Source organism: Equus asinus, chromosome 3 (assembly GCF_041296235.1).
Source record: "Equus asinus isolate D_3611 breed Donkey chromosome 3, EquAss-T2T_v2, whole genome shotgun sequence".
Classification (NCBI taxonomy): domain Eukaryota; kingdom Metazoa; phylum Chordata; class Mammalia; order Perissodactyla; family Equidae; genus Equus; species Equus asinus.
The window spans coordinates 7236822-7258149 of NC_091792.1; the positions used below are offsets into that span (position 1 = coordinate 7236822).

General features: G+C 37.3%; 1 protein-coding gene across 3 annotated transcripts in view; it reads right to left on the reverse strand.

Moving 5' to 3' along the window:
* ZGRF1 (zinc finger GRF-type containing 1) overlaps positions 1–21328 on the reverse strand; it is a 65628-nt gene that overhangs the window by 14745 nt on the left and 29555 nt on the right. For 2 of the 3 annotated variants that reach the window (XM_044767373.2, XM_044767372.2), the window contains 10 exons: positions 17485–17605; positions 15445–16100; positions 14387–14525; positions 13700–13884; positions 12270–12466; positions 11030–11169; positions 6175–6318; positions 4503–4617; positions 2873–3135; positions 900–1059 (listed from right to left, as the gene is read on the reverse strand). In XM_044767373.2, the coding sequence (XP_044623308.2) occupies positions 900–1059; positions 2873–3135; positions 4503–4617; positions 6175–6318; positions 11030–11169; positions 12270–12466; positions 13700–13884; positions 14387–14525; positions 15445–16100; positions 17485–17605 (2120 nt within the window). The remainder of the gene's footprint in view (positions 1–899; positions 1060–2872; positions 3136–4502; positions 4618–6174; positions 6319–11029; positions 11170–12269; positions 12467–13699; positions 13885–14386; positions 14526–15444; positions 16101–17484; positions 17606–21328) is intronic. The other variant, XM_070504602.1, reaches the window with a different exon arrangement.

The window sequence follows — 21328 nt, forward strand, 5'->3', positions numbered from 1 at the left end:
TTTATGCTGAAATTCAGATCATTAAACACTGAAATATTGGTAAAATATTATGTAATAGTTCTTTGTATTTTTAATAAAATCTTACACAATCACAAAAATTGTATCCCTGCAAACAGATTGTGTTGCCTTCTTTAGATCCCTCTTATTGAAACCAAACACATAATTTAATTAAATTGTTCAGCTATTTTACCACTATATTTTCATACAGCAGGTGGACAAGAGAATGACCTACAATTTGGTTCTGCAATTTTAGCCTACTTCCAAGGCTCCTGGGTCAGCGACAGAGGACTTTAACTCATGGCACAGGAAGCAGCATAAGCATCAATATATCTGCATTGGTTTTCCTTGGTCCTCAAGTCCTATGAGGAGAGGCAGAGGGTCCAGATGGATGCCTGCACATGTAGTGGGCTGAGCTGTAGGAAAGGAACACTAAGCTTGGAGCTTAGTAAGCAAACCTGCTCTTTGTCCCAGAGGGAGACATGACCTTATCAGTCAAGGTTGCTTGTTGTAAACACAACCCTGAGAAATGTCTTGGGTAAGAGGACTCAAGGCCTTGCGTCTTTAGCATCCCGGTGGGTATGTCAGCATCCCAGGGCTTATTGCCTCCTCCAACAACACACCTTTCAGCTCTACATGTTCTTGGCTGAACTCAAATTTTTACATAAGTATCCCAACCTTGTGCCAAAATTGTCAGGTTTGGTATTTTATTTTATCCTACTTACAAACTAATAAGTTAGCCCATTACTGTTTCTGGATACCACCTCTTGAGTCAGAGACAAAGGCCATGCATTTTTGGCATACCCAGCAAAAGTGTGCATGGACACTCAGGGCCTATGGTGGATTGCCTTTCTCAACAATAACCTAAACATTAGCTACTTAAATACACTTGTCATACTTACCCAAGAAGTACTCTGTCAACAGCTACATTAGTGGAAGAAGAAATCAGAAGTTTCCATGGTCTTGCATTTCCAACTGTAGGAGCTTCACTCTTCTCAAATAGCTGTACAAAAAACAAAATCACCACTGCCAGCAAATAACTCTTTCCTGCTCCAAAAACACCTAATTATTTTGAAGGAGGAGAAAAAAATAAAGGCAATATCATAATTAAGTTTCTGAAAGCACAAGAAATATTTCATCTATCTCCCTCTCTTCTCCATTTATTTATTCAAAAAACATTAATTGAGTGCCCACTGTGTGCTCAGCACAAAGGATAAATAAATAAATAACCAAAAGACCTCCACATTTAATGAGACCCTAGGCTACTTAGGAAGATAGGCAAAGTAAAGGAACAATGATAAATAATATGTTAAATAACACCGTTAGGGTGTCAGAGAAAGAACAGCTCTCCCTGCTTTGGTGGAGGTGGGAATGCTTCCTAAAGATAAGCAGCAGCAGAACTAAGTCTTCCAGAATAAGATAGCCAGTCTGCTCAAAGACAGGGTCCTTCTGGGCAGAGGCATGACAACGCACGAGGCCGTTAAGTATTTCCACACAGCCTGTGGCGAATAGGCAAGAGACGAGGTGACAAGGTAGACAAGGGGACAAATCACAAGAGCTCTGCTTGCTATGGCTAAAGAGTTGGAGTTTTGTCTTAAAGGCCAGGGGAAGTCACTGCAGGATTTTAAGCAATGGAATTGACTTAATCAGATTGTGTTTTAGAAAAATTCCTTGAGTGAAAACATGAAGAAAGGTAAAAGTAAAGGTAGATCAATTAGAAAGCTGTGTGAGATAATCCTAACAGTAAACATGCTAACTTCACTAAGCTCCTGCCCTGTGCCAGGCAATGTCCCAAGCCCTTCACCAACGTTAACTCACTTCATCCTCCAACCCTTCGAGACAGAGGCTATTATCAACCCATTTTACAGAGTAGGAAATTAAAGCTAAGAGATAAGCAACCTGCCCAAGATCATACAGCTAATGCATGATACAGCCAGGATAAAAATGCAGGATTCTAGCTCTAGAGCCCCCACTCTGCCCACTAGGCTAGATGGAGGTGCGACGAGGCTTGGATTAAGTGGCAGTGCAAGTGAACTGAGCAGAGAGAATCGATATGAAAGACAGGCAGACACTAGAAGGGAAACATCTCAGGGACTGATCTCATGGGGGGAGGTCAACAGTAAGAGAGTATGAGGAGGATTAAGCAAAAGTCACTTAGTCCAGGGAGGAAGAATAATCTAGGATGACACCCAGATGTCTAGCTTGGTCAACAAGGTGGATGTGATGTAAATCCTCAAAATAGTACAAAAAGCAAGATCAGCTTTGGAGAGGAGGCGAGAGGGAATGAGCTGAAGAGGTGACAGAATCCAGACAGAGGCATTAGCTCTGAAGAGGAGAAAGCACAGCTCCTTCACTGGGAGAACCAAAAGGGCTAACAGAGGTCCAAACTTAGGCAAATCGGAGAAGGAGGGCAGGACATTGGAAGGAGCTGCTGTTATGAACTCCACTTCGTGTTCCAGAGGTAAGACCAATTTCAGAGAGTGGAGCAGGGGCAACGATGGGGTTATGAGAAGAAGGAAGGTTTGGAACAGCTGCTGTGAAGGAGGGAAGAGCGAGCTGATAGGAAATACACGGCTTTGCTGGTCAGAGTTGAAGTCCACTCTAACAGAGCAACACGTAGACATCTAGATCAATCTGGACACTTGGATACGAATGAGCAATGCGACTCATTCATCAGATACCCTACCCATTCTCCCATTTAGGGTGGACAGTTCTGCTCTCACCTAATGGTTTACCAAAACAGGTTCAGATTCAAAAAATCTATTTAGAGTTATTCTGGAATCTTGTTTGACTAGGAAATGACAAACAAGCCGACTGAGTTATAAAAGCTTATATAACAATGTATTTACTAGCCTGTTTCTTTCTTGCTTCTTACCATGTATGATGGTGATAGGGAGGGTAGGGGTTCGCAGTTCCTCCACTTCTTCCATGCTTTCGTGTGAGGCCATCATGTGAGCTATCTGAATTAGAGCTGTAGCTTGGTCCTTGTTTAACTCGTGTGCCTGAATTAACTCACTAGCTAACTGCAACGTTGCTCCTAGGCTGAGGAGTTCAAACTTTGTGTTGATATTCGAAAAGGCCGGTGGGATAAATTTTCTCTTATTGACTCTCTTGTTGCTAACTGTAGTTGATGAAGACCTAGTAAAAAGGCAGTAAATAAAATCAAAGAAAAATGAGGGGCTTTTGAAAAAGGTGAGTAAACCTATTCATAACTTTGCTTCCACTTTTTAAGCATCACAGAAGATTTTTTCATGGGTGCAAATGGATATAAACCCCAATTTGGAGGAGGGTAGAAAAGAAGAGAACTAACATTTGTTGAATACCTACTATGCACTGGCACTATGCGAGCATTTTATATGGCATTTGATGTAATCTTCACAACAACACTAGGAAGTAGTTAATTATCTCAAATAAAGATGCAGAAACATTAAATTTTTTCCTAAAAAGCACACAGCTAATAAGTGGTGTACTGAATTTAAAGCCACATTCTATTATATAAAACTGAGATAATTAATACAGCCTCTATTTCAGGTAAAACTGCAATAAATAAATTGGTTTTATTTCTATTTCTATACAGCCTGAATTCATTTGGAAGCAGATAAATAACATAATGGAATCATAAAGATATTTATTTTGGGGCCAGCCCTGTGGCGCAGTGGTTAAGTGTGCACGTTCTGCCTTGGTGGCCTGGGGTTCGCCAGTTCAGATCCTGGGTGCAGACATGGCACTGCTTGACAAGCCATGCTGTGGTAGGCATCCCACACATAAAGCAGAGGAAGATGGGCATGGATGTTAGCTCAGAGCCAGCCTTCCTCAGCAAAAAAAGAGGAGGATTGGTGGCAGATGTTAGCTCAGGGCTAATCTTCCTCAAAAAGAAAGAAACTTTTTTTACCTAGGACTTCATTATGTTGAGAAAAATGAAATACCACAAGACAGATCATAACATTCCAAACTAGAAACTAGACTTTTTCTATCATTTTAATGAATTTAATATGATATCACTACCAATTTTTAAAAAGGGGGCATAGTGCTTGAGAAATTAAAAATGAGATAAAGGTTATGTCAAGAGATAAAATCAGTATCAATATACATACTGAATTCAAGCTGCAAAATGATTCTTTTAAATGTTAAATAATTTGCAGCAGAAAAACACAGATGAATAGAAAAATAAAGTCAACACTCAAAAGATCCTTAAGAAATCACTCCTTGACAAAGGGAAAACATTTGCAATAACATTTATTAGTCTCAATCATAATAAATAAATGGATGGATGGCTGGATGGCTGGATGGATGGATGGCTGGATGGATGGAGTGATGGCAAACGATGCATATTTCCCTTTATCTTTTCATTTTTAACTAGTGACCCACAGTAATCTCATAATCTCTAAAAGATAATTAAAAATGTTTTGGCAAAAATTTATGTAATACACTTTTGCTGCAATTTCATATTCACATTTAGTCACCATTTTGGAATACCAAAGACCTGGAGGTAAATAATGACTTACAGCGTTAACAGGCTCTGTGTTAGAGGCAGAGTAGCTGGATTAAAGTAGTCCTGGATGTTTTTCAAAGTGGTCAGCTCTGTGCTAGCGTTACAAACCAAGAGTGCATGAACCACCACTATAGAGAGGATGCAGAAAATGAACATTTAATGTAAGTAAAATGGACCGTTAAAAAAGACTAACGCAGTGTTCAGCTACTGAATGAATCGCATGACATAAAATAAACCCTCACGTACACACAGAGTTCCTTTATCCATTTAGCTACAATACTAACTGCTCTTTCATACTTCATATATGGGTACCCACAAACTGTATAACTTAAATCAAATTTGGACTTCCGCACATCCGCTGATGAAGAAAAACAACTGTTGTGAGTTAGTGCGTGGTGTGCTGCTTGACAGGCAGCAGTTCCTTTATCAGCGTATCACCTTGTGCTGTACAGTGGCATTTGTGTAGTTTTTGAACATTTTCTTGCATTTTTTCTTCAATTACCTTATAGAAATATATGGAAAAGTTAGAATGCTGATGTTGGTCAGGAAACAAGTGCAGCAAATACGAAAATATGCATGTGAAAAGTGACAAACATTCACTTAATTAGGCTCTTATTGGACTCAAGCTGGTTGATTAGGTTTATTCAGTTCTCAAAGAAAAAAATCAAAAGTTAAAAATGTATATAAAATACTTGAAATAAGTCATTAAATGCCGTATCTTTAATTAGTTATGGACCAAATTCAACCATCAGAAATTATTCCAGAGACTGAAATGTATAGAGAAGTCTATGGATTCATAGGACTGCATAGGGATTCAGCTTATTAAAGCCTTCTTTACTAAAAGAAAAATAAAGCTGGTAGCCTATACTGTCTTATTAAGAATTTCTCAAGGGGCTGGCCCGGTGGCATAGTGGTTAAGTTTGCACACTCCACTTTGGCGGCCCAGGGTTCACAGGTTCAGATCCTGGGCACGGACCTGGCCCCCCTATCAAACCATACTGTGGCACCATCCCACAAAAAATATAGAGGAAGATGGGCACAGATGTTAGCTCAGCGACAGTCTTCCTCAAGTAAAAAGTGGGAGATTGGCAACAGCAGTTAGCTCAGGGCCACTCTTCCTCCCCACTAAAAAACCAAAAGGATTTCTCAAGGCAGATGATAAACTACTCTCAAAATAAAAATCATACCCTCCTGCTCAACAACTTGCAAAATCTCTTGCAAAATCTACAAGATGTTCTCAATGTAAAAGTAAATGATTTGCTACTAAATGTACCCTATTAGAATAACAAACCAAGAGAATTCAATAAACCAAGAGAATCAAAATTTGATGTAGGAAATTACTTGAGAAATTCTTATTTATATGTTTAATGTTTACATTTTTAAAAATCAAGTATATATCGTGTAAAATTTAACTTTAACAAAACTTTATCAAAAATATTAAGTGAGGGGTCAAGATTTGATTCTATTGTTAGCCCTCTGGGACTTGAACTGCAGAAATGTTCATATATCCAACTTTCACACACATTTTCAGGAACACATTGTATACAACAGTAGGAAGTAGAGGTGAATGTTTTCATTGGCTTTAATCAAACAATCCCACACAAAGTTAGCACTCTTGCTCACAGCCTACTTCATGTCTATCATTCTTTTTTAATATAAAGTAACATGGCCATGGTAATACTTACTGTGAGTGGGCCACTTAGAGGGGAAGTAACCTTTCAAAGGTAGTAGCTCCACCTCATTGGCAGATGACGGTCCAAAGAAAGCACTGCATGCAATAAACGTGTCCAGTTCAAAGTCTAGGGTTTTCGAAACAACCCAGAGATCATCTGAAAAGAAAGCACTGCATGCAATAAACGTATCCAGTTCAAAGTCTAGGGCTTTCGAAACAACCCAGAGATCATCTGAAATGACAAACACTGTCAAAAGGACCCAGAACTATGCTGAATCCCAAGCTACTATGGATTTCTTAGATGCTTACTCTTACATTATTTCTCAAAAAACAAAATGGTTACTATCATCTACAAGATTCCATCCAAACTAATAACATTTCATTTCCTTGTTTTTAACTCTATTAGTTTTATGTTTTTAAAGTTAGTTTTATAATTATTTAAAAAAAAAACAATGTCAGGGCCGGCCCAATGGCATAGTGGTTAAGATCACACATTCTGCTTCGGCAGCCTGGGGTTCACGGGTTCAGATCCCAAGTGTGGACCTAGACACCACTTATCAAGCCATGCCGTGGCAGCATCCCACATACGAAAAACAGAGGAAGATTGGCACAGATGTTAGCTCAGGGCCAATCTTCCTCACACACACCAAAAAAACAAACAAACAAAAAACCAATGTAAATAAAGCAAAGAAGACAAACTGTAACTCATCTTTCTCTTATAAAACAGTTTTATAGCTACATCAGACTTACCCAAGATAGAATATTAGTCTAAAAAGATGCTCTGCCATATAATGGTTTCCATGCTCAAATAAAGTTGGCAATCATGGACAGAATACAAGTTCTCTTGTCTATGGCCATACCACCCTGAACTTGCCCAATCTCGTCTGGTCTCAGAAGCTAAGCAGGGTTTGGCCTGGTTAGCACTCGGATGGGAGAATACAAGTTCTCTAAATGGACGTTTAATTGACTGACGCTTCAGATTAATGAGTGTTCTCCTTTCTTTCTGTATAATGGGCCTACCCATCTCCACAGTATAGTGAGCACTGACAGCTAGCAGGCTATTTCCAGAATACCTGTGCACTATTTCTACCACCAGTTGAATTTATACTTACAAAAAGTCAATTGTATTTATTCTAAAATTTATTTATACCACACTTGTATTTGTTATTATAATTATATAACTTAATCATGTATTATTTGAACCATATGAGTATGAAGAAAAAAATCGTTTTAAGAAAACTCAAGTGAATAATTTAGAAAGACTAAATTAAGATTTGCTAAAAGAAAAAACAAAACAAAAAAAAACCACCACCACAAAACCTGCTAGAACCTAGAGTTTATATGTAACCAAACTATCATTCAAATATGAATATATAATAAAAATATTCTCAGACATTGAAGGCTTCGGGAGGTTTACTATACAAAGACCTACATTCCAAACAGTTTTTGATGAAATACATAAACAAGAGAGAAAAATCCAGGAGCTGCTAAAAGAAATACATGAAATAAAGGTAATTAAATACTTTGCACATATTTGTAGTCATCTTTTAAAAAGTAGTTGCATCCAAAAAAATGATAGAAAATAAATCCATACTAACCCAAAATTTACATTTTAGAATTGTGCTACTTAAAGCAGCCTGCCCTGAACAGTTTGTTAGTGGTCTGCAACCAGAAGCTCGTGCTAGAATGTAATTCAACAAATCATAATGCCTCCTTCATTCATCTTGCTGCAAACAAAACAAAAGAAAACAAAGCAAAACACAACTGAACAGTCTGCTTAGCGACACAGACGCTTTGCATTTAGGGAGCAGCTCCTCACCTCCTTCTGGGAACCAGTACCAGTTTGTGGACCAGACCAGCCTGCAGACCACCTTTGAGAAGCACTAGTCTAGATAACATCAACGTGCTGGGGGTGGGGAGAGTGAAAGAAGAGGTCAAAGGGGGAAAACAAGCCATGTGAGTACTTTCTAAGTTCTTGTCTTATTGCAGGGTAAGATTTAACTAACAATTTTTTTTTAAAAACGAAAGGATTAAAAAGAGCATAGATAAAGTGGGATAAACAGAAATAACTTAAGATCATAGAAGAATACCCAAGTATATCTATTATTATAATAAATTTAACTATTGGACTTATTCCATTTGTCAGTCAAATTTTTAAAATTCAGACATAAGCTGTTTATAAGGGACACACCTATAATACAAGATACACACAAAGCTGGAATGAAAAGATTGGAAGACTTATTGAGCAAACACTAGTCAAAACAAACCTCACAGAGCTATATTAATAACTAGATTTTAAGAAAAGACTATTATAAGAGATGGAGAGTCTCTAAATAATGATAAAAGTTTCAAGAAGCTAATAGCAATTTAAAATATATATGCACCTAATAAAATAACCTCAATATATAAGATCCAAAAAGTAATAAAATAGCAGGGAGAAAGCATACCATGGATGAAGCTACAGTAATTAAAACAGTGTAGAACTGGCACAATGATAAACAAATTGAACAACAATATAAAATTAATGACTCCAGAAACGGACCTATACTATTTTGAACTTGGTTATATGACAGAGGTAGCATTTCAATTCAAGAGGGAAAGAGAGATTAATCAATAAAAAATTATTATTCTAGCAAAACTGTTAATTAAAGAGAAAAAGATGAAATTGGGTCCATATCTCATACCATGTACAAAAAAACTCCAAAGGGATTGAAGATTTTCTCATGTACTATGCCATTATGAAAACCTTAAAAAACTCTAAAGAAGTAAAAAAAAATGTAAAAAACAAAACTTTATGACAATTAGTAGAAAATATAGGTGAATAATTTTAGACCTTAGCATAGGGAAAGATTTTTAAAATAAGACACAAAAAGCAATATAAAAAGAAAAAAAGACTAATAAATCTGACTATATTAAAAAATAATTCTTGTTTATCTAAAGATACCTTAAAGTAAGTGAAAAGACATGATACAAACTGGGAGCAGACAGTCAAAATACATATGATCAACAAACAATTAACATGAAGAATATACAAGAACTATAAATAAGATCACAAACAACACAACAGTAAAATGGGTAAGAAGGAGTACATAGCTAACAAACACATGAAGCGCTGTTCAACATCACTGGTGAGCACAGAACTGCAAACTAAAACCTCCATGAGACCCTTCACACGCATTTGAGTAGGCGGAGCCACATGACAGCAGGAGTACACACTGATGTAACTGCTGTAGAAAGCAGTTTGGCACTACAGCCTAAATCTGTGTGGGGCATTTTCCCAGGCTGTAACACAGCATTTTCATTCCTAGGATTATATCTGAAAGAAACTCCTGCACATCTACAAGAGAGATTCAGAGCATACTGTTCCCAAAGGCAAAATGCGGAAACCAAAATGACCATCAATGGAAGAGTGAATGAATGAACTGTGGCATATTCACAAAATAAAGTGTTAGACAGAAATCCAAACAAGTAATCTAGACTCTAGATTTTAGACCAACATCAATAATACGTATATATTGCAGCAATATACTATTAAGTGAAAAAGATAAATTCCAAAAGATTACATCTAGAATTATATCATTTTAGTAACGTTAAAAAATAACTAAAAACAACATGACTAACAATAATGTACAACTGAAATTTCACAGGGTTGTAAACTATCATAATCTTAATAAAAAGAAAAAAAAGGGTGATTACACACATGTGTGTGGTGATAGATTGTAATTAGTCTTTGGGGGGGTGAACACGATGTAATCTACACAGAATTTGAAATATATTACGATGTACACCTGAAAGTTATATAATATTATAATCCAATGTTACTGCAATAAAAATTTTAAAAAATTAAAGAAAGAAAGAAAGAAAGAAAGAAATAACTAAAAACTGGGGCTGGCCTCATGGCATGGTGGTTAAGTTCACGTACTCCGCTTCAGTGGCCTGAGGTTCAAAGGTTCGGACCCTGGTCACAGACCTACACATCACTTATCAAGCCACGCTGTGGAGACAGCCCACACACAAAATAGAGGAAGACTGGCACAGATGTTAGCTCAGGGACAGTCTTCCTCAAGCAAAAAGAGGAGGCTTGGCAGCAGATGTTAGCTCAGGGCCAATCTTCCTCACAAAACACCAAAAAACCTAAAAACTTAAAATTTGAAACACGATCTTGGAAATTCATTTATATATACCTCTATACAAAGGAAAGCAAGATGTTAATGAACACAGGGATCAAAATGCTAACTACCTTACGTTAGGAGAGACCATCAGTGGGGTTACTTTATATTAAATTCAGGCAGCTATAAAGGTACTGAATTTTGCTTTGGTTTGTGGACTCACACTTATATCATTTAAAATAACTAATTAAATAACTAAAGCAAACTAGCTAAAGATCAATGGCAAGAGTAGGTCATGAAACCAGAGATAATGATTAACCTAAATTAGTGTACTTAAGGTCCTTGGAAAAAGAATTTTTTAAGGATTTTACTTTCAAATATACAAAATTTGGGGTCCAGTGTCATCAAAGTGTGCAGACAATGACAGCAGTTATCAATAAACTCATTACATCTTCAGTTTATTTTTGATATTGGTCAAAGTACAGTTGAATCAATATACTGATTTATATGATGCCAAGAACTTACTGTGACTTTTTAAATAAAATTAAAGTTTTTGGTAGCCTTTAGTAAAGTTTCTTAAGAAGATAAAATTTTAAAATGTGCTTTTTACAAATAGTCTAATTAATTATACAGTAATTCACAATATATACTATTAAACCGTACTTTAAAAAAATCTCTTCAATAGAAAGAATTTACAGAGCTGTATATAACTGAGATACAAGGCTAGACTCAGTCAACAACATGATCAGATCAACTTACCTTTGCTATAAGTTGAAGAAATTTCCTTCCGACTCAGCTTAAGATAGAGTTTGCTTTTAGATTCACTATAAAATTCAGGATTTACAGTAGAAAACTTCTTTAGTTTGCCATACCGTTTTCTTTGAAAATCAAATCCCTTTCTACAAAATGAATAAAAAACAAAAATAACTTTGAATATTAAGATACAAACTTTTTTATTGAGATATAATTGACATATAACATTGTTTCCTGTGTACAACATAACGATTCGATATATGTATACATTGCGAAGTGATCACCACAATAAGTCTAGTTAACATCCATCACCACACAGTTACAAATTTTTTTTCTTATGATAATAACTTTTAAGATCTACTCTCTTAGCAACTTTCAATACACAACACAGTATTACTAACTATAGCCACCATGCTCCACATTACATCCCTATGACTTATTTATTTTATAACGGAAGTTTGAAGGTACAAATTTTTTTTTAAATTTTAAAATACAGCACAAAAAGAAAAACAGGGTGTACGTTATATAATTTCATACATGTATACAAAATAAAGATGTACTGTGTCAAAGGAAGAAAATAGCAACCCTGATATAATTATCATTAGTTTTAAAAAAGATAGAGACAGGAAAGTATCTAAAAGATAGAGTACCTCAGTTTCTATAATTGTAAAATTGGAATAATAAATTATCCCTATTATTTCCATATCTTATAGATTATGAAGATGAACTGAAAAAATAAATATAAAGTGCTTGGAAGAGTCCCTGGCATATACAAGCTCCTAATAAATGTTGTTATTATTAAATTAGCATGCAAATGCTCATTATATTTACTCTTTTGGGTAATCCCACTTTTATAAGACATATTTCCAAATAGCAGCATTCTATTATCCTATAAACTGTGTAGTTCAGGCTTGTGAAGGACAACTACCTATTATCCTGCACTGATTAAAAACTATTCTTGTGGTTTGTTCAATAGGGTTTCACTTAGGATTGTGGCTATATATAAAAATTGTTAGAAAAATAGTATTCCTGCCAGTTACCCTGACATTGCTGACACTTCTTGATGTTTAGAGGGGGCCAAAAACAGCTCTAGGGGATTATTCCCATTTTAGAATTATAAAAACAGAGGTACTCTATCTTTGAGATACTTTTCCTATCTCAATCTCTTTTAAAACTGATGATAATTCTGTGAGGTTACTATTTTCTGATATAATTAGAGGCAATTATTTGGTACCATACAACATACCTCACCAAAAGCTGGCATTCCTCATAGAGGGGTATCTTTTGACTTCTTAAGTACAAGCCAATACTCTTTATATCAGTTAAAACCACGCTAGGTAGAGATTCTTCCTGTGTTAAATATCCTGGGGTCACTTCTTCAAGCCACTTGAAAAATTTACATCGGTCAGCTTTGGCTCCATCACAGGTATAAAAGAGGCGACCCTAAGGGGAAAAAGATAGAAAAATTTAGTAAGAAAAATAATGTTTTTATTTTTTACTGTTTTTATATTATGTATGTCAAGACCTTTATAAAGGCTGCTTGGCATTAATGTACTCCAATAAATTAGTCACTACACAACTTAATCTTCTTAATTAATTTAAACAATAAATTAAAATTTAAAACCACCTTCTTTTCCATTTATTTTCTCTTTATCAAAAAATTACATTATTCTGAGAATATAAGCTTATTTGAAAAATAAAATTCACTGTTTTTCTGATTTAAAATGTTCACTATAGACAACTGAAAGCTGCCCAGAAACAACCAGCAGGAACACCTTTTCCATTTCTTTCCAGTCTTTTCTCTCATTCACACAAGTGTGCATGAGCACACACATGAGGATACATACAAGTATAGTTTTTTTTACAACAAAACTCAGATAACAACACATTTTCTACTCTATAACCTAACCCTTATACCCGACAACATACTATGAGTATGACAACCAAGTCATCAAATAATCTTAAAAAGAAAAGAAGACTTAGTGACTCTATAATATTTGATTCTATGATTATATCATTTATGAATTCTCGCTTTTGACAATTAAATTTAAATCCAAATTTACATACTCAACTAATGATGATGTAGAATGCTGCAAACAATGGAAGAAAATTCTATTATTATGAATGAACGTACAGTCTTACAAATCAGTACAAACCATCGATCAATATATATTTTACTAACTTGACTTCTCAGCAATAAAAATTAAATCAGTATCCTTTTCTATTCCCCTGGCCTTATCTGTTACTCGTACTGGGGATCACACAGTAGAGTAGTTTCAACCTTCACTTCCTTCAGACTCATCTCTGCATTCTCTAAGCCCCCAGGCTGGGATATGATCCTTTCTCAGTGTTCTCACTGTGACTTGGGAATATCCCTCCTACTTTATCCATTACAGTATTATATAAAAGTTCCTTTAGTGTATCTCTCTCCATCCACTACTACACAATAAGTTCCTAAGCAACTTGAAGGTTAATCATTTTTCTATCTTCAAACACAGATCATCTTTCAATAACAATTTATTGAGAGTTTACTATACGTCAGCTACTAATTGCTCAAGTAGAAGGCTCCTAATCAAGACTCACTCTTTAACTAAGCTTGTCATAAAGCAATAGGTACCTAACTTTTCATAAGACAGGTATTTGCTGGGGCAACGAGAGGGGAAGAGGAAACAATACCTTATTTGGACCTTCCTTTTTAACCATGACAAGTTTTGCAGGTTGATGATGGTGGCAGGATGGCACATTATTTTCCACATTTTTCAGTTTCTCTCTTTTTGATGATGTGTAAAATGATATGTCAACTTTTGAAAGAGCTTTGTGCAACCTTTGTGCCAATCCAAACAGCAATATATTTAGATGTTCTATAAAAAAGAGAAAGATAGATACAGATGAAAATTAAATACAAAATAATTCTGTTTGTATCACATATGTGCTGTTTGTTAGCTAAATTTGAAAACAGCCTTTTAACAGAGTAAACCATAACCTAATAAAAATATCCATTTTTAAAAGGAAGTTTTGCCCTTGTGCAATAAAACAAACCATCAAAACTAATTATGCACCATACTTAAAATTTCCTACTTAACTTAACAAAACCATTTGTAACACTTATAGCTTAAAAAAAATGAAAAACTATAACTTGAAAAAGATAATACTATCATTTCCCACTTTTAAAACTCAATTTTGATCTGAAACTAGAATATAACTTACTGTCAAAAACTGGAGCAAACACAAGGAAAAGAACAAATCTCAAGTAGATAATTTAATATGAAAATTCACAATATAAGATATTACACTTTCTCACAGCAATACTACTTATATTAGGCAGCAATCAACCATAATAAAATGAAAAGATAACAGTCATACCTATGAGACAAGATGAAAAAATCTGTTTGTAATGAGCAGATGACTGAAAAACAGCTGGTATGTGAATCTGCCGTTGGGGAAGATAAGCAGATTTTATTTTCTGCCCACTTGGGAAGCATAGCTCAGAGCTATTTATTTCCTGAAATGGAATAATTCAAGTCATTATAATAACTCCAGAAAAATACTGTTTACTAATGAGTGAATTATTTTCTATACATATGTTTAAGAAAATAAACTTTCCTTTCGATTTCCAGAATCCTTGAAAATCATCTTCTAACTTTAAGTGAGAAACCAAATAGGGCAAGAATGACTCTGCATGGCACTATTAATCATAAATAAGACTGACTTTTCTTTGTTTTTTAAAGATTGGCACCTGAGCTAACAACTGTTGCCAATCTTTTTTTTTTTTCTGCTTTTTCTCCCCAAATCCTCCCAGTACATAGTTGTATATTCTAGTTGTGGGTCTTTCTGGTTGTGCTATGTGGGACGCTGCCTCAGCGTGGCCTGACAAGTGGTGCCATGGCCGCACCCAGGATGTGAACCGGCGAAACCCTGGGCCGCCAAAGCAGAGCGCTCGAACTTAACTCAGCCACGTGGCGGCCCCCTAGACTGACTTTTCCTGTGTGCCACTCAATTAGTTGTTAAATACTTTTTGCTAGGAAAATCTTAACTCATATGAATGGATCTCTATTTCTGGTTACAACTATAATAAGAATTGTTCACAACCAATATGTAGTAAGATGTACCTTTACCCAAATAATGATCTGATCAGCAAAACAGAGCCAACAGTGAAGAATGGAAACAATTACAGTAATCGTAGTAGTGGAAGTGGTGGTGGACACAGTCAGAGCTGTAATTTATTAAATACCTATTGAGTGCCAGAGACTGCACCAGACACCCTCACTCAAATACATAATTTCACTTAATCTTCACAACTACTAGGAAAGATTTTAAGTTAAAGAAGATGTGACTGTAGCTTGATTTTGGTAATGCTCTTGCTGAAATTCTGACAATAACTATTGGAAACAAGGTACTGAGACATTGGTACCTTTTCTCACCTGTAAATCTCCTGTTACACTGTAGATGGAGCAGGCAGACTTTCCTAACACACTTTGAATTTCCTCAGTCTTGGAAATCTGCTTTAAATTCAGAGAAAGTACTTCCCTTCTGGAAGCCAAATCCTGGTTGCCAGACTCCTGCTGCTGTTGGTGAAGCGCGCCTCTCATCATTTGCAGATGCACGGGGCCTACAGAGCATCCACTCACAGCACCACCCTGTCTCTCACCCGCATCACTAAAGCGCATCCCGGGAACAGCCACAGCAAAGAAGCCATCTGTCACTTTCTTATCAACTCTACTTGGAGTAGTCAAGCTGCCTTGGGGTACATTCTGATATTTCAGCCACTTGCTTTGAGTAGATATATTATCGAGAAGTGAAACATCCCCTGGAGTCACTTCCCTAGATTTTTTAGAGGAGGAAGTTTCACTGTGGTCCTCAGGCCCAAGGCTAAAAGAAAGAACAGCTGACGCGTGACACAGGTTGAACATGAGGGAACCAGAAGACTCTCGCCTGTCACCGTCGATCCCATGTGAACAAGAATCTAAGTCAAGTGGCCCATCAGCAGGTGGCAAAGTAACAAGTGGAACTCGGGTTCTACTTACTAAAGGAAGCCTTTGAAGGTTCTCATTCTCCAGAGAACTGGATTTTCTCATTACTGGAAAAAAAAAAAAAAGGTGATTAAATAAAAATGTATTATGGTCATCACCCAGGCTCTAGAAAACAGTGGCTATCTATACAAAAATGCAAAAAGTACCAACTTGCCTTGCAAAAAAAAGCAAACAAAATTTTATTTCCTTTTTTAAAACAAACAAAAAATTTACTAGTTTTAGTCTCAAAAAAATAAAGATTACAAAGCTTTAATTAATACACTCTGACACTTTTTTAAAGTTGACGAATTTGAAATTCTCTTTTCTTCTCCCCCTTAGCTAAGGATTTCCTGCCCCCCCTCCCAATTACTACATTATATTTACATAACACTTAAGTTCTCAAAGTACTTTACAGCCAAGACGGGATTCATCTTTCTCATTTTACAGATGAGATTACCAAGGCCTAGAGGTAACAGGACCAGCAATTAGCAGAGTCAGGACGAGAACCCAAAACTAGCTTTTTCTTCTCAACTTTATATTCCCTCCCCAGAGACTGAAGTTCATGGTTCATTTACTTGACCATGTGATTGTAACTTCCTCTATATATTTATTACACTCATGAATTAATATGTTGACCTTCAGAGTAAAAATGATTTTTAGCTTTATTTTGATCTATTTCAAATTGGTTTTATTTTGATCTATTTGATTTATTTTGGTATGTGAGAAGAATTCAATTCTGGTAAACATCTTATGGCAGATTTTGGCTGAGTTTTATAATTCCTTCTATCTGTCAGCTGCGTTAGTAACAGGTATATTCTTTTTTTTTTTTTTTAAAGATTTTTTATTTTTTCCTTTTTCTCCCCGAAGCCCCCCAGTACATAGTTGTATATTCTTAGTTGTGGGTCCTTCTAGTTGTGGCATGTGGGATGCTGCCTCAGCGTGGTTTGATGAGCAGTGTCATGTCCGCGCCCAGGATTCGAACCAACGAAACACTGGGCCGCCTGCAGCAGAGCGCGCGAACTTAACCGCTCGGCCACGGGGCCAGCCCCAGTAATAGGTATATTCTTAAAAATGCAAAAGCAATAATATTTGTTGAATAAATGAATGAATAACATCGCATGGGAACAATATAAGCTTAAAATTTTTATCTGACAATGCTACGGTTCCCTATTTTATAATAATGTACCCTCTGGACAGAGTTTCTATTTTGTTGGAAATAAACTCTGGAGACCACCAGGGAAGGCAGCAGAGCAGTAGGTAAGCCAATGGTATTCTTTTATAAAGTCTTAGGTTGTAATTCTAACAAGTCAATCAAGCAACACTGACAGAAAATTAAAACCAGGTTCCAAAATATTTTTAGTAACAATCTCTCAAATAAAAAACTTCATTTTACGCAGACAGATATTAGAGCAATATGGTAACAACTGCCTAAGTTGAGAGAGTGAAGATCACCAGGTAAAGTTCTTGCTTTCAGGGACTCCTCAGAGAATTTTGGCATGACGTCTTCATCTCTTGAGTTCAAAGAAAAAGTAGAAACAGGACTTGATGTTGAGATCGTTTGTTCTGGGGTCACCTATCCAGAAAGAAGAAACAAAGTTATAGATCAGAATCTTCTTAGTGCATTTTCTCCCTCACTTTGAATGAATTCTAGTAATCTATATTGTAAAAACAATGCTTTCAAGCAGATTATGTAGAGCTATAGTGGGGCAAAGATTCTTCCAAAAGGCACAGGATAGAATAAACTCATTTAAATATTTAAAAAAAATTTTTTTTTTGAGGAAGATTAGCCCTGAGCTAACATCTGCTGCCAATCCTCGTCTTTTTTTGCTGAGGAAGCCTGGCCCTGAGCTAACATCCGTGCCCATCTTTCTCTATGTGGGATGCCTACAACAGCATGGCTTGACAAGTGATGCCATGTCCGCACCCAGGACCCGAATCGGCAAACCCTGGGCCACCGGAGTGGAACCTGTGAACTTAACCGCTGTGCCACTGGGCCAGCCCCCAGAATAAACTCATTTAAATCAATAATAATAGAAAGTGAAACGCAGAACACAAAGCCTGTTGGATTTATTTGAAATGGGCCACATTCTGATTTGGATTGATCTGGGTTATGGGGATGTGGTTCTGAAGATCAATTTCCAGTCTAAGGGGCTCGGGCTAAATGAGACCTCACATTTAGAAGCTGTGAAGGTAAAACTTCCTGCAGACCCAAGGACTGAACAACTCTCTCTTATGTCCTCAGATCTAGGGTTTATCTATAGTTGACCTAAACTTCAAGACATTGCTCCCAAATGCAGTGAACTTTTTTGATATATTCCAGACCTGACCAGTCATGTTATTCACTATGTTATTCTCCTTAGAATAGTACTTAATTTTGTTGCTGCTTCTAGAAATTAATCACCTTAAAAATCTAATATGATGATCACATTTAATACACATATTTGGATGAGAATAGAATAAAAGAATTCAAGTTTGGAAGAATACACACCAAACTGTCAAGAGTGGTTTCTAATGGGGGTGGGATAAGGGGGAAAGGTTTTTACGTGCAACTTCGTACTCTTCTGAATGGTTTGAACTTAAGACGTGTTTGTGTATTTTTTTTTTGAGTAAGTCACAATAAAGATAAAAAGTTTATATATAAATTTTAAAACATTTTCTTGACTAGCCACTTGGTTCCAGGTGCTGTGCTAGGAGCTAAGGATGAGACGATGAATACCCATGGTCCCTGCACTCAAGGAATTCAGTCTAGTAGAAGAAATGACGAAACAAATGGGAAATTACAATTCAATCATCACGTAATAATAGTTTTGCTCTATTATCGATTCTTACTGTGTGCCCAGGACTCTTCCAAGCACTTTCTATTTTTTAACTAATTCGATCCTTACCACAACCATATGAGGTGGTACTCTCATTTTCATTTTACAAGTGAGGGAACTGAGAAACAGAGCAGTTAAGCAATTAAATTTTTTAAATCCATCCAGCTTATAAGCATCAGAGTTGGGATTCAAACCTAGGCAGTCTAGACTGTATTGCCCCGTCACTAAAAATAACAACAGGCAATCCTTATTGAGTGTTACACCCTGTCCCCACAGCACAGTCTCTACAAACCTGCCAGAGTACTCTCTCAATGTAAACTCCATCATTTCCCTCCTCTCTTTACAACTCCAATGGTTCCCAGTCTCTCCCAGAGAACTAGAAGGCTCCTACCATGTCCCTGGAGCCACCCTGCAAGATCAGGCCCCTCACTTCCTCTCTGCCCTCACTTGTCACCTCTCCCTTCACTCCTTCACTCACTCCATGGCAACCTCCAGGCTGTTCTACAAACTGGCCAGCATTCTCCTGCCTCAAAACCTTTGCACTTGCTGTGCCCTGGGCCTGGAATGCTCTTCCTCCAGATATCTGTATGGCTCTCTCTCGCTTCATTCAGTTCTCTACTCCAACGTCATGTTACCAGAGAGGCCTTACTTTACCTGTACAGACAAACTAGAACTCCACACCCATCTGTACCCTCTACCCCCACACAGCTGCAGGTTCTCCACAGCACTCACAACCCTCTGAGGCACTATATGCTGACTTGTTCACTGTCTGTCTCCTTTCACTAGAATGTAAGTTCCACAAGGGCAGGTCCTCGCCTGCTCATTCACAGGCCAACCTCTAGCACCAAGAACAGTGCAGCCCATGGTAGTAGCTTAAAAAATATTTAATAAATGAGTGACTAACAGACTGACTAAATACGCTAATCTTTCTAGGGAGTTTTCCACACACACTGGCTCCACTTTCTTACCTCTCACTCACTACTTAATACACCCTAAACCAGTTGCTACCCTCACTGTTTCATTGATACTGCTCTTGACAAGGTCACCAACGACCTCCAAATCCCCAGATGGCCATGTTTCTGTCTCATTTTATTGGATGTCTCCACAATAACTGACATAACTTACCCTCTCCCCTTCCCAATTCTTGAGGATGGGATATAACACACTCCTCTCCCACACTTTCTTTAAATCCATTTTCAGAGCTGTAAACTTTTCTATGTGCCAGTGACTATACACACGTCTCCTCTGAACCAGACCCATGTACCCAACTTCTTACTTAACATCTCTCCTTCACTGTCTCACAGGCACTCCTTCTCTGTTCCTATATACTCACCAAACCTGTTCCTCCCTGCTGTGGTCTGAATTGTGTCCCCCTAAAATTCATATGTTGAGCCCTAACACCGAGTGTGACTGAATTTGGAGGCAGGGCCTTTAAGAGGTAATAAAGACTAAATGAGGTCCTAAGACTGGGGCCCTGATCTGACAGAATTGGTGTCCTTATAAGATGAGAGGTCTCTCTATCTTTTTCTCCATGTGAACACACCCAGCAAATGACATGTGAGGACATAGTGAGAAGGCAGCCATCTGCAAGCCAGGAAGAGTCCTCACCAGAAACCAAATTGGCTGGAACCTTGATCTTGGACTTCTAGCCTCCAGAATTGTGACAAAATAAATTTGTTGGGTCAGCACCTATCCTATGGGATTTTCCTATGGCAACCCTAGTAGACTAACATTCCATCCTACTCCACTCAGTGCAAACCACCTCAGGCCACACAACAGTTAAGTCCGAAAGCCAGGAGTCTTTTTCCTCGCTGTCCTTCACCCCACTCTCTACACCCAATCCAGCAACATCCATGCTGCTACCTCCCAAATTTATCTGAAACTTATTTATCAACTCCACTGCACTTTCACTGCACGGTCCCTACTTCAAGTCACTACCATCTGAGGCTCCTCTTAACTGGTTTCCCCGCTTCTGCTGCAGTGCCCATCCCATTGAATCCATCCTCCACACAGCAGCCAGCAAAACCTTTTACAAATGTAAATTAAGTCAGGTGACTTCCTGCTGAAAACCCTTCAGTCACTTCCCAGTAAACAGAGAACAACATCAAAGCTCTTCACTCGACCTGCAGGACTCTTCTGTCTGGTCCTGCTCACTTTTCCATCTCATTTAATTGCCACTTTCCGTTTCACTCATCACTAGCTGGCTGCTCTGGCCTTCTTTCACGTTCTCACCCAACCCTTTCCAATCTTAGGGTATTTACACTTGTTTCTCTGCATGTTATGTTCTTCCCTCACTGCTGCCATAGCTGCAGGAGCCTTCCTAATCACCCACAAGGCAGATTGCCCCTGTGATTTCAGAGTACTTTCACAGCTTTCCTACAGTGCAATTTCTTCTCTTGATAAATATCTCTCTCCCCCTGCTGGCCTTAAAAGGCAGAGATCATACCTGTTTTGTCCATCACTCTGCACCCAAGTCTCAC